The sequence below is a fragment of the Budorcas taxicolor genome, chromosome 8 (genome assembly GCF_023091745.1).
Source record: "Budorcas taxicolor isolate Tak-1 chromosome 8, Takin1.1, whole genome shotgun sequence".
In the NCBI taxonomy this organism is placed as follows: Eukaryota; Metazoa; Chordata; class Mammalia; order Artiodactyla; family Bovidae; genus Budorcas; species Budorcas taxicolor.
In genome coordinates this window covers 13638948-13652867 of record NC_068917.1, presented here as the reverse complement: position 1 = coordinate 13652867, position 13920 = coordinate 13638948, and the positions used below count along the sequence as shown (strand labels likewise).

The window sequence follows — 13920 nt, the reverse complement described above, 5'->3', positions numbered from 1 at the left end:
GAAGTATTAACTGAGCCAAACCCTGTAAGAATCTTAAGGTCAGTGAGGTTCAAGTATTTATAAAATGGTAACAGTTTTCCTCTTACACCATCTGTAGACAAGGCACAAATTCTCAGTTATAGTCAGTGCTATTGAGAGACAAGTAAAAAGAAACGTAATTTGTGATTATTTACTGTCTATCCTTAACTATAGATATTAGTTTAAATAAATATATATGATTATAGAAATGTACTTTGTTCTCTAACTCTTTTTTTTAAAAAAAGTTTTGTGTGGCTTTTTATTAAAACAGGTTGAATTGGTGAGAAGAGATTATGTTGCAAATGGAGGCTGGGAAACCTTCCTGTCATACGAAGACCCAGATCAGGACATCTTGATTGGCCTCTTGCGATTACGGAAGTGTTCAGAGGAGACATTCCGTTTTGAATTGGTTGGGGGTGTGTCCATAGTCCGAGAGCTGCATGTGTACGGAAGTGTGGTCCCTGTAAGCAGTCGGGATCCCACTAAATTTCAGCATCAGGTATCCTGGACTGTATTTCTGTTTGACTGTGGTTAAGAAGTTGCTCAAAGGAGGAAAAGAGAAAAGGGATTGCAGAGGGGAGAGGGAGGGCAGAGAAGGAAAGGAAGAGGAGAGGAGAAAGGAAAGTGCAGAAATAGAGGAACCAACATTACTGTTGTTCAGAGAGGTTTTCTCTTTAAATTGTACCCCTTTGGGCATGAGGGAGGGGGAGGGAGAGATGAATTGAGACTCAATCAACTGGAATATAATAATAGACTGAACCATAGGAAATTGCTATTTTTGAAAGTCAGAAATGATCTAATACCGGCAATTTTGTGTGATTCAACTATTTTGGAATCGAAGGAGATGATAATGTGAAAGAAAGCACTTACGAAATTTTAAAGCACTTTGTCAATGCAAGCTAAGAGATAGTGGCATGCTATTCTACTCCCCCAAACAACCTAAATAAATAACCACATTTTTTCACTTTCAGGAGAGCAAGTTAAAACTGCTAATGGTGGACCTAGCATTAAACCCCCAAATAGATGATTTAAGAATATTGCCTGGTTTCCAGAAGCCTTTTAGAAACTGAAAGGGTGACTAATAATACAAGATTAGATGCTCCAGACTTGTATCACCTGGAGATTGTCTAGAACTTGTTTAGAAAGCAACAGAAATTGACAGGCAACTCCTCCCTTGCTGTGACTAGATTACATCATCCACAAAATACCTTGGGATGGCTTTTGTAGCAGAGTTATTCCTAGTCTGCCCCTGAGTACTTTTGGTATAATTGAATCATTTCTTTCCTTATGCCTATAAATGGGTTTTTGTCACTCTTTTAAGGAGTTTAGCAGCTACTAAGTATCAGCCTTCTTGTTTTATGGACCCCTCTTAATGACCTCTCTCCTTCACAGTTCCCTAACGCCCCTTATTGCTTCTTGGTAGGGCTTTGGCATGCTGCTGATGGAGGAAGCAGAACGAATAGCCAGAGAAGAACATGGATCTGGGAAAATAGCTGTTATATCAGGTAACTGGGGGTAGGCCTAGGGGGAGGGCAAAGTTCATGATTCATTCACATTGTTAACTTGGTACCACAATTAAAAGTGTCTCAGGCTGTTGCAGGGAGGGGGACCCCTTCCAGGGCCCAAGAGTGGGCTTTTGTCTGACACTGGGAAATCAGTTGTCCAAGGAGACACACGTGCTGACAAAGCAAGAGACTTTATTGGGAACGGGTGCCTGGGTGGAGAGCAGAAGGGTATGGAACCCAGGAGGGCTGCTCTGCCACGTGGCCCACAATCTCGGCTCTTTTGGTGATGGGATTAGTTTCTGGCTTGTCTCTGGCCAGTCGTTCTGGCTCAGGGTCCTTCCTGGTGGTGTACACATCGCTCAGCGTAGATGGATTCCAGCGAGAAAGATTCTGGGAGTTTGGCAGGACATATAAACTGGCGTCTCCACTCTCCTTTTGACCTTGCCCAAGTTCTTCCAGTTTATGGTAGTTTGTTATGGCCGTGTTCCTTATCAGGACCTCCTATGCAAGTGGTTACTCCTATGCAAGGACCACTCGTGCAAGTGGTTACTATTCAGGCCTGGCCAGGGTGGGCGGTTTTAGTCAGTGGTTCTCCTAACAAGGCCTCTCTTGCCTCTGTTTATGATTATTATATTCACAATTGGGCAGAGCCAAATAGGAAAAGACTGGTGGTGCTCTGGCACAAAGAAAATTGCTGTAAGCAGTCTGGCGGAATAGAGCTTGCAGACACTGTTTGCTGGCAAGATGAGTAATCTGTGCCCCATCTCCTCATGGTCTCCCCTGTCTCCTCATGTGCCCTATCTTCATGGTGCCCTCCTGTGCCCCATCTCCTCATGGTCTCCCCTGTCTCCTCATGTCCCCTATCTTCATGGTGCCCTCCTGTACCCCATCTCCTCATGGTCTCCCCTGTCTCCTCATGTCCCCTGTCTTCATGGTATGCTCCTGAACCCCATCTCCTCATGGTCTCCCCTGTCTCATGTCCCCTGTCTTCATGGTGCCCTCCTGTACCCCATCTCCTCATGGTCTCCCCTGTCTCATGTCGCCTGTCTTCATGGTGTCCACCTGAACCCCATCTCCTCATGGTCTCCCCTGTCTCATGTCCCCTGTCTTCATGGTGCCCTCCTGTACCCCATCTCCTCATGGTCTCCCCTGTCTCATGTCGCCTGTCTTCATGGTGTCCACCTGAACCCCATCTCCTCATGGTCTCCCCTGTCTCATGTCCCCTGTCTTCATGGTGCCCTCCTGTACCCCATCTCCTCATGGTCTCCCCTGTCTCCTCATGTCCCCTATGTTCATGGTGTCCTCCTGAACCCCATCTCCTCATGGTCTCCTCATGTCCCCTATCTTCATGGTGCCCTCCTGTACCCCATCTCCTCATGGTCTCGTGCTTTGTTGCCCAGTTACTCTGTCTGGGAAAATGAAATCAGATGAATGAATCTAAGAAAATCATAAGTTAATGTGGTAATTGCCAGTATTGTTCAGAAAATTAAAATAGAACCTCATTGCTAGTACAAGATGTTTCAAGACAGAGTTCCTTACTCCTTAAAAATTGTTTTCAGTGACTTTGTTCCGGGGAACAGATTTGTTTCCCGTTTTGGAAGCATTCCCCTTAGCTTCACCTAGGACATCAGGTGATTGGGGGAGGTGGGCGTGAAGAGATGTCTGGTATAAGTGGAATAAAAAATAGCATGACTACACCCGTTCACTCGTACTCTTCAGTGTCATACCCTTACAAAATTTGCTCTTCTCAATAAGCAGCTAACAGAGTGAAAGCCCTGATCAAGATTCAGGTTACTTTTCCCTCCAGCATTATTAAATGAACCTTAAAAAAAAAAATCAGTAGTATGTTGCCAATCAATAAATCAATACCTTGGCCCAGATTTTAATGATTACAGTTATGAAAATGTAATGACCCATGCTCTCTTAATCGACTATTTAATCTGGCTGTGGTTTTTGGCATTTTCCAGACAGATTAATAAAGCATTTTTTAACACTGCTAGCTCCCTATATTTTTCTGTGTTATCTTGAATATTTTTTATTGAAGTATAGGTGATTTACAGTGTTGTGCTAGTTTCTGCTGTACAGCAAGATGACTCAGTTATATCCATACATAATTCTTTTTTATATTCGTTTCCATTATGGTTTATCCCAGGGTACTGAATGTAGTTCCCTATGCTACGCAGTAGGACCATCCTGACCGCAGCAGTTTACATCTGCCAGCCCCACACTCCCAGTCCATCCCTCTGCCTCCCGCCTTGGCAACCATGTCTGTTCTTTGGGTTTTTTCTGTTACCTTAAACCCTCTAAAGAGGTGGGAATTAAATGAAGCTCACCTGATTGGTTGCCAGTATTTGTAATTTAAAAAGGTTTACTTCTCAATTGTTCAGCTTGTGGTTGAAAGAGGTCAACCTTCCCTGGTACCAGGAAAGGGCCAGACTGACTCAGAGCTCATTATACATGTACATCTGTGAATCACCTGAAATTTCAGCTGGCCTCTTTTGCCAGCGAACTATCAGTGTTTCGAGTAGTACAGTGCTTTCCAAGCCTTAATGTGTTTGTGAATCATCTGGAGATCTTGTTAAAGTGCAGATTGTGACTCGTTGGGTCTGGGTTGGAGCCTGAAGGCCTACATGTCTAACCGGCTCCTAGTAAGACCATTCCGATCGTCTTCAGATCACACTTTGAGGAGCAAGGTTTTAGTATTCTCTTCCAAATGTAGTATTCTGTTTCAGATCAGTAAGGTAAAGGTATTCTCTGTGACCCTGGCAGCGCCTGCATTCCCAAAGTCTGATATGCAGCTGTGTGATTTTCTGGTATCTGTGGGAACCTGATGAATTTTAAAACTGAAGGGCATCTGTATTCTGTCACTTCTCTGCATTAGTTAATTTGCCTTCGTGCTATCTATCTCTTTTTTGAAATGTTATACGCAGAGAGGAGTGTCTGATTTGCCTGGGGACACATTCAGTTACCTGTAAGAACCTCACTGTTTTTTGAACAGTGTCTTACTAAGTGGAAATCAGTATCTGTGCTCTTTGTAGGTTATTATTCTAATCTAAATAATAGCTCAATTTCAGATCATCTGCTTGTTGAACTTTTAAAATAGCAAGAAGAGACTTGCTAAAAATAACAGGGAAGAACCTTTCCCATTACTAGCTGTCACAGGTAGACTACTAGTACAGGGCTTTCTCTTGGCCAGCAGGTTTTTACAGGAGCAGCCCTGGAAATGTGCTCTTGGTACTCAGGTGAGCGCTGTGGGAAGAAGTGGTACTTCCTGTCTCTGACCTATGAGCCCTCCCCAGTGTCCTGTACTGAAGAATCCAACTAGGGCCTTGGCTTTCTGTTTGACCCAAGATCTGATCCCCCTTCAGATGAAAACATGAAGAACATTTACTCTGTGTGTGATGCATTGTATTTCTCTAATTTAGTAACGTATTAGTGTTCTATTTGAGTTCCTGAATTAGACACCTGAGGTGTCCATTATTCAGAACTTCAAGGAGGACAGATTTAAAGTATCCTTGTTGGGTTTTAATCATAATGTGTTTCTTGGTTGGTTGTTTTCCTTCCCTCATTTGTTCAGTTGACTTTGGTCTTCCTGATTTAAGTACAATGCTGTGTGTGTGTGTTTTAATTGGTTTTTGTAAAGAGTCAGTTATTCTCCATAAGTTGATCCTTAGAATGAAAATCTTAGGATAGTGCTGGTGCTTCCGTGCTGCATTTATTCACAGTACTTCATTAGACGTGATGTGTAAGAAGAGACACTTGGGCAGGGGCGTTAAGATTCTGTTCCTGCACTGACAGCAGCTCTCCTTGTGATGATCTTGAATAATGTTGCTCTAATCTCCACGGACCTTTATTTCTTTACTGAAAATAAGTGTGTTAGGTTAACATTTGCCATTCTAACAGTCTAGAAATGTGCCCCTTAAATAGCTTCATCTCTTTTAGTTCTCAACAAGGTCAATTGTGTTTTTACTGATTTCATATTAAGCAGATTCTTTTATGAAACCATGCCAGGAGACCCTTTAATTTTATTAGTAGTTAGTCTCATTCAGTCTGGGTATTTGATGATAGAAATGATGATGAAGTTTCCCGTAGGCGGCTAATCCTATCTGAAATGAAGTGGATGCCTGTCCACCTCAGCCCCATCTGCTGACACTTTGTGATCTGTGTCCTACCTTGCTTGTTTCTCCTTTTCCTGACCTTGCCCTTGATTTGTAAATCTATCCTTCCCCTGGTCTGCAGGCTTTTGTATAACTCATACACAGTGGTAGCCTGGATATTCTGTCCTGGCATAACTAGTAGCTTGAAGAAGGGAGAGACAGATCACTTATCATGCTGGTTACACTGACGCTAAGAGGCATGCGTTTAGGTAGAATTCTTTTAATTAAATTCTGATTCACTATGATTCCCCTTTATCTTGCCAGCAGATTGTTTCTGTTACTTGGATTTATAACCCTCAATCCTGCCTCTGGACAATATGACTAACTACACAGTAGATCTGATTTCAAGCACTAGTCAGAAAGACTCCATATATTCTGTTTTTCCATATTAAAACACAAATTGTTTTTTATTTGTTGTCTCAATATATTTTGTTTATAAAAGGTCCATGTTGTGTATTTCACAGCTGATTTATAAAAGATTAACTTGATAGCTACATGAGAAAATTGAAAACCCGTTTATCAACATCAAATGAAACACTGTCTCAGAGTGTCTTTTCTTTTATATATATATATATTTGGCTGTGCTGAGTCTTAATTGCAGCACACAGGATCTTTGATCTTCCTTGTGGCATGTGGGATCTTTTTTTTTTTTTTTTCCTAAGTTGGGGTATGTAGCTGTGGAATGTGGGATCTAGTTCCCTGACCAGGTATCAAACATGAGCCCCCTACATTGGGAATGTGGCATTTTAGCCCCACCAGGGAAGTCCATCAGAGTGACTTTTAAGTTTATTCATTCTGCCTGAGTAAATTGTCTTGGTAAACTGTGTGTTTCAAATTAACCATCAACTCTAACTGTTAAAGCAATAATGAATTTCTTAATACCAGAATCACTACATATCTGGAGTGTCTTCTGTGTGCAGGGGCCCAGGGCTGAGAGGGCAGATAGAGGAAGGAGGAGATGATGCCCTGCCTTTGAGGGATGTTCATTCACGTGGACCAGAGCAGCTCATGCAGTCTTCACCCTGCAGCTTGTCTGTAACTGCAGAGGAAGACAGGTTTTTCCCTACTTAGACTATTTCTCAACTTAGGATTAGCTGCTTCAGCATGAGAAAACAATCTTTTTCTACATATAAAAATGGGTAAATCACTACTATGAGAACAATCAGCTTATGAAATAATATGCAGGCAGGAAATAATAGTTAATTGCTGCTAAATACCCAAGCAATTAATTAGTCCCTATTAAGTCCAAGCGCTATAGTATCTTTCATCAACTTACTCTTGTTGCTTCTATCAACATCCAATTGTTTAAGATGAACAAATTGTATTTACTTAAAAGCCATGATGTTTATCTACCTAGATGATCAGCTTTCTCTCCTTTAAAAATGTTACGATGGAGCAGTTTTTTTCTCTTCCCCCTTATAGTGTCAAGTGCAGAGATTTATACTGTAGAACCTAACCATAACATTTGAAATGCCATCACTAATAATCACCATGGAAACTGGAGATCTCTGATGTCACACTGCCCGTACCATTTTTGAAAGGGCAAATATAACTGTCAAGAGACACTATTTAAAAAGCCACTTAATACCCCCAACAAAATGACCTTTTTTCCTTTAGGCAGTTTTGGCTAGGTTTCAGATCCAGTCGTGTTCCTGTTTCATTTTGCCAGGCTAATTGCTATGCATCATGACGGACAGCTATTCCCCAAGCTCCCCCCACTACCTTCGTCATAAGCAGTACCCTATTTGTGTTCTTTCAAGTAGAAAATTAACATGGCCATTGGCCAAGAATTGCACCAGGCTGACGGATCAAACAATGATGATGAGGAATGAGGAAAATATCAGATTGTTTGATGACAGAAATCACTGAAGTCAGAGATCAATAGCCATTTTGTTTCAGCCTATTAAAAAGGCAAAGAAGAGGGCAGGGGAGGCGAGTTTAAATATAGGATGAGCAAACTGAGTTTCTGTGGGGATACGATTATTCTAGATCATGGAGCTCAGAGACACATGACTCTAAAGGCATGTCTACAATCCCAACTAGTGAAAAACATCATTGTGCCTGAGACTTACAGCGTCTGATATGGCTTCCTGGAACTGAAATGAATGGTCTTGTACCCCAGAAACACTCATTAACAAAATAATATTTGGGCAAAAGTAACAATTATTTTGTTTCATTGGCCAGTGTTCCAGGCTGCACATATCTCCCTCAGTTGGAGGCAAAGGTAGTTTTGTGCTTTGCATTTTGATCTAGTTGGAAAAAAGGGCACATTTGTAACTAGATCTGTCTGGTAATGGACTCATAATCATTACTAAAAGGCCTGGAAAAGCTTTTCCTCATTTTGGCTCACCTATTTGCTAATGGACACAGGAAGCTTGCCAAAGGCAAACCAGTTTGGGCCATGTGTGTTAATATAGGACGTCTCAGGAAGGAAGGAAAAGATAGTTTCGTCTTTTCTAACTTCATAATAATTTATCCCTTTACAGTTTTTTCATAAATTATTCACTGTAAGTTGCTCAGTTGTGTCCAACATTTTGCATCCCCGTGGACTGTGGTCCACTAGGCTTCTCTGCCCATGGAATTCTCCAGGCAAGAATACTAGAGTGGATAGCCATTTCCTTCTCCAGGGGATCTTTCCAACCCAGGGATCAAACCAGGTCTTCTGCAATGCAGGCAGATCCTTTATCATTTGAGCCACCAGGGAAGTCCAAATGATTTCCTAATATTCCCTTAATGAAATGCACACCGTTCAGTTCAGTCGTGTCCGACTCTTTGCGACCCCATGAATCGCGGCACGCCAGGCCTCCCTGTCCATCACCAACTCCCGGAGTTCACTCAAACTCATGTGCATTGAGTCGGTGATGCCATCCAGCCATCTCATCCTCTGTTGTCCGCTTCTCCTCCTGCTCTGGTAGAGGAGCAGAGTTTGAGTGTATGGTTCCTAAGAATATTCCTGAGCAGTCTGGGAGCTATGATATAAAGGCTTGCTTTTTTGTTACATGCTTCACAGGCTTTTTTCTGCGGAAGGACGCCTTCCTCAGAAGTCTAGCCTGCAGTGGTCACCGTCTGCTGTCTGTCACAAAGGCCCTTTTATAGTTCGTTGCAGTCTTAACTCCTTATCACTGTAACATTTGTGTGCTTGGTACTGTTCTTTTCTCCGAGTGTTTGACATTGCTCTAACCCATTCAGTTTGATAAGGCTCTTCTCTTTGAGATCAATTAGAGGGAAGGATTTGGCAAATTCTTGCCGGTTGGGTGAGCAGATAACTAAATAATGCTGGAAAAGACTGATGCTGCCTTTTTTAGTGGCAGCCAAGATGCTGATATTGTGGAGCCTTTTAGCTGGGACGCTTCTGATTCCAGCAGGACATTGTTGTTGTTTTCCAGTCAGTCAGTCATGTCCAACTCCATGTGACCGCACAGACTGCGGCACACCAGGCTCCTCTGTCCTCCAGGGGATGGGCTCAAATTCTTGTCCACTGAGTCTGGGGTACTATGTAACCACCTCACCCTCTTCTTTTTTGTTGTTCAGTCGCTAAGTCGTGTCCAACTCTTTGCAACCCTGTGGACTGCAGCACAGCAGGCTTCCCTGACCTTCACCATCTCCCAGAGCTTGCTCAAACTCAGGTCCATTGAGTTGGTGCTGCCATCCAACCATCTTGCCCTCTGTTGTCCCCTTCTCCTCCTGCCCTCAGTCTTTCCCAACATCAGGGTCTTCTCCAATGAGTTGGCTCTTCACATCCTGTAGCCAAAGTATTGGAGCTTCAGCTTTAGCACCAGGCCTTCCAAAGAATATTCAGCATTGATTTCCTTTAGGATTGACTGGTTTGATCTCCTTGCAGTCCAATGGACTCTGAAGAGTCTTCTCCAGCCCCACAGTTCGAAAGCATCAATTCTTTGGCACTCAGCCTTCTTTATGGTCCATCCATACTTTGACTATACAGACCTTTGTTGGTAAAATGATATCTCTGCTTTTTAATAAACTGTCTAGGTTTGTCATAGCTTTTCTTCCAAGGAGGAAGCGTCTTCTAATTTCGTGGTTACAGTCACTGTCCACAGTGATTTTGGAGCCCAAGAAAATGAAATCTGACACTATTTCCACATCTATTTACCATGAAGTGATGGGACTGGATGCCATGATCTTCATTTTTTGAATGTTGAGTTTTAAGCCAGCTTTTTCACCCTCCTCTTTTACCTTCATTAAGAGGCTCTTTAGTTCCTCTTCACTCTCTAACTATTGCTTCTTGTCCTGTATACAGGTTTCTCAGGAGGTGGGTAAGGTGGTCTGGTATTCCTATCTCTTTAAGAATATTCCACAGTTTGTTGTGATTCACAAAGACTTTAACGTAGTCGGTGAAGAAGTAGATTTTTTTTGGAATTCACTTGCTTTTTCTATGATCCAGCAGATATTGGCAATTTTATCTCTGTTTCCTCTGCCTTTTCTAAATCCAGGTTTAACATCTAGAAGTTCTTGGTTCACATACTGATAAAGGCTAGCTTGAAGGATTTTGAGCATAATCTTGCTAGCATATGAAATGATTGCGATCGTATGGTAATTTGAACATTCTTCAGCATTGCCTTTCTTTGGGATTGGAGTGAAGACTGACCTTTTCCAGTCCTGTGGCCACTGCTGAGTTTTCCAAAGTTGCTGGCATATTGAATGCAGCACTTTCACAGCATCATATTTTAAGATTTGAAATAGCTTAACTGGAATTCCATCCTCTCCACTAGCTTTGTTGGTAGGAATGCTTTCTAAGGCCCACTTGACTTCACACTCCAGGTTGGCTCTAGGTGAGTGACCACACCATCATGGTTATCTGGGTCATTAAGACCTGTTTTGTACAGTTCTTCTGTGTATTCTTGCCATCTCTTCTTAATATCTTCTGCTTTTGTTAGGCTCATATTGTTTCTTTCCTTTATTGTGCCCATCTTTGCATGCAATGTTCCCTTGGTATCTCTAATTTTCTTGAAGAGACCTCTAGTCTTTCCCATTCTGTTGTTTTCCTCTATTTCTTTGCACTGTTCACTTTAGAAAGCTCTCTTATCCCTCCTTGCTATTCTCTGGAACTCTGCATTCAACTCAGTATATCTTTCCCTTTCTCCTTTGCCTTTCACTTCTCTTCTTTTCTCAGCTATTTGTAAAGCCTCCTCAGGTGACCACTTTGCCTTCTTGCGTTTCTTTCTTGGAATGGTTTTAGTTACCGCCCCCTATACAACGTTATGAACCTCTGTCCCTAGTTCTTCAGGCACTCTATCATATCTAATCTCTTGAATCTATTTGTCACTTCCACTCTATAATCATAAGGGATTTAATTTAGGTCATACCTGAATGGCCTAGTGGTTTTCCCTACTTCAATTTAAGTCTATATTTTGCAATAAGGAGTTCATGATCTGAGCCACAGTTCCTGGTCTTGACTCTGCTGACTGTATAGAGCTTCCCCATCTTTGGCTGCAAAAAATATTATCAATCTAATTTCAGTGTTAACCATCTGGTGATGTCCACATATAGTCATTTCTTGTGTTGCTGGAAGAAGGTGTTTGCTATGACCAGTGCGTTCTCTTGGCAAAACTCTATTAGCCTTTGCCCTGCTTCATTCTGTACTCTAGACCAAACTTGCCTGTTACTCCAGGTATCTCTTGACTTCCTACTTTTGCATCCAGCCCCTTATGATGAAAAGGACATCTTTCTTTGGTGTTAGTTCTAGAAGGTCTTGCAGATCTTCATAGAATCTTTCATCTTCTTTGGCGTTAGTGGTTGGGGCGTAGACTTGGATTATTGTGATACTGAATGATTTGCCTTGGAAACGAACCATTTTGGACTGTTTTATTGCTTATGAGGGCTACTCCATTTCTTCTAAGGGAAGTAGATATAATGGTCATCTGAATTAAATTCTCCCATTCCCATCCATTTTAGTTCACTGATTCCTAAAGTGTCAACGTAAACTCCAGTTTACCTTGATTCATATACCTAACATCCCAGATTCCTATGCAGTATTGTTCTTTACAGCATCGGACTTTACTTCCATCAGCAGACGCATCCAGAACTGGGCATCATTTCCACTTTGCCTCAGCCTCTTCACTCTTTCTCGAGCTACCTCCCTGCTCTTCCCCAGTAACATATTGGCCACCTACCAACCTAGGGGGCGCTTATCTGTCAGTGTCATAGTTCTTTGCCTTTTCATACTGTTCCTGGAGTTCTCAAGGCAAGAGTATTGAAGGGGTTTGCCATTCCCTTCTCCAGTGGACCACGTTTCGTCAGGGACAGACGTGCAGGGACATGCCCTTTGGCCACTCCACGTAGCTGGAGGATATGCCTGGTGCCCTAGTTGTCCCACTGCTGGTCTTCGTTGAGCGTGTAAACCTTCACCGGCCTTCAGGTGTCAGTCAGTGTGTGGCCCAAAGTCAAGGCACACGAGCCTGGCTTAAACTGTTGTCTCGAACCAACGACTCACGTTTTTAAAACATTAGGTGATGGACTTAGATTTTAGCTTGTGGCCACAGGATAATGCTTGCTTATGCAGCTCACTACCTCCCGAAGCATCCACTTGCTCAGTTTGTCCCTTTGGTAAAGGAATCACTGATGTTTGGTACACCAGTCAGAAGCCCCAGATTTATACCCCATGTGGTCTGTTAGCTCTTACTGCAAATCCTAATAATTAGTAGTTGTCATTTATTACAGAGGAATACATCATCCCAACATTTAGTGGCTTAGAACAACCGTTTTATTTGTTCAGTGATCCTGTGGGTCAGAAACTCAGCAGGGCATAGGGAAGATGGCTTGTCTCTGATCCATGATGTCAGGGCCTCAGCTGCAGTGCCTTAAACGGTTGGCAGCTGCCAGGGTGACGCATACGGAGTCTCTTCTAGGCGGCAGCGAGTGTGCTCGGCTGAGACTGTCAGCGTGAGCACCTTGGTTCTTCTCCACACGCTTGAGCTTCTCCTGGCATGAAGGCTGGCCTCTCAGAGGCATAAAAGTTGTAGAACATCTTATGTGCGTTATTTATGGCTGTGTAATTTTTTAAAAAACCACAGATGTTAGTCACTGAAAACAGCAGTTATTTCAGTCTTCATAGGTCAGGAATCTAGAAGGAATCTAGCTGGGTGCCTCTGGCCCAGAGCATCTCATAAAGCTGCAGTTAGGGTGTCAGCCAGGGCTGTAATTTCAGAGATTCAGCCGGGGTTGAAGGGTCCACTTCCAAGTTCACTGTGTGGTCTTTGGGAGACTTCAGTTCCTCACCGGCTGCTGGTCTCAGGGCCAGTGTTCCTCCCTAGGACCAGCATCTCTCTAAGGCTGCTCATCACGTGGCCACCTGCTTCCCCCAGCAGAGTGATCACAGAGACAGAACCCCTTTGAGATGGAAGCCCTAGTCTTAACAACCTGGTCTCAGAAGAGAGCCAGTGCGTCTACCCCACCTTCAGGGAGAAGAGGGTCATTCTGTTTTTTCCTTGCTTATTTATGTACTTGCTGCGCTGGGTCTCCATTGCCGCACCGGCTTCTCTACTTGCGGTGAGCTGGGGGCCACTCTGTAGTGGTTGTGTTCAGGCCTCTCATCGCGGTTGCTCCTCTTATTGTGGAGCACGGGCTCTCAGCGTGCAGGCTTCAGAAGTTGCAGCATGTGGGATCTCCCCGGATCAGGGATCAAACCTGTGTCTCCTGCATTGGCAGGCAGATTCTTTACCAGTGAGCCTCCAGGGAAGTCCTGAGGGTCACTTTACCTGCCACGATGTGGCTTTTGCCCCATTCTGTTGGTTAAGGAAGTCATTGGGCCAGCCCAGATTTAAAGGGAAAAGAAAAAACAATTCCACTTCTCAAAAAGACAGGATCTGGTAGTGGCTATCTTTGGATACTAAGTGATCAAATACATTTTTATTAACTTGTGATTAATAGGCATCCAGTCCCTTTCCACAGGAAACTTCATTTAGCCTTCTCCCAGGATGGACTCTCTTTGGGCATACCTGGACTCAAAGGTTCTAGTCCTAATCCTGATATCCAGATTTTCATACAGCCGTCGAGGCGGCACAGTTACACCTAACTTGGTCCTAAGCAGAATCTGCCAGGCGGGCCCCGCAGGCCACACCTGCAGCTGACCTTCGTCTGCCATCTCTTCCGTGAGGACGTTCCTGTTTCCCCCTACAGGCCTGTCTAAAGATCTATAATGTTGGCCTTTCATGTCCTCCTCCTAGGTTATGGAATAGAAAAGACCAGTTTTAGACCGAGGGTGCCTGCTTTGAGATTGGATG

The 13920-nt window shown here is 43.3% G+C and overlaps 1 protein-coding gene across 1 annotated transcript in view; it reads left to right on the top strand.

Annotated features, from left to right (window-relative positions):
- The window catches only part of ELP3 (elongator acetyltransferase complex subunit 3), a 124639-nt gene that overhangs the window by 89546 nt on the left and 21173 nt on the right, over positions 1-13920 (top strand). The window contains exons 13-14 of the mRNA XM_052644852.1: positions 290-517; positions 1442-1523. Of these exons, the coding sequence (XP_052500812.1) occupies positions 290-517; positions 1442-1523 (310 nt within the window). The remainder of the gene's footprint in view (positions 1-289; positions 518-1441; positions 1524-13920) is intronic.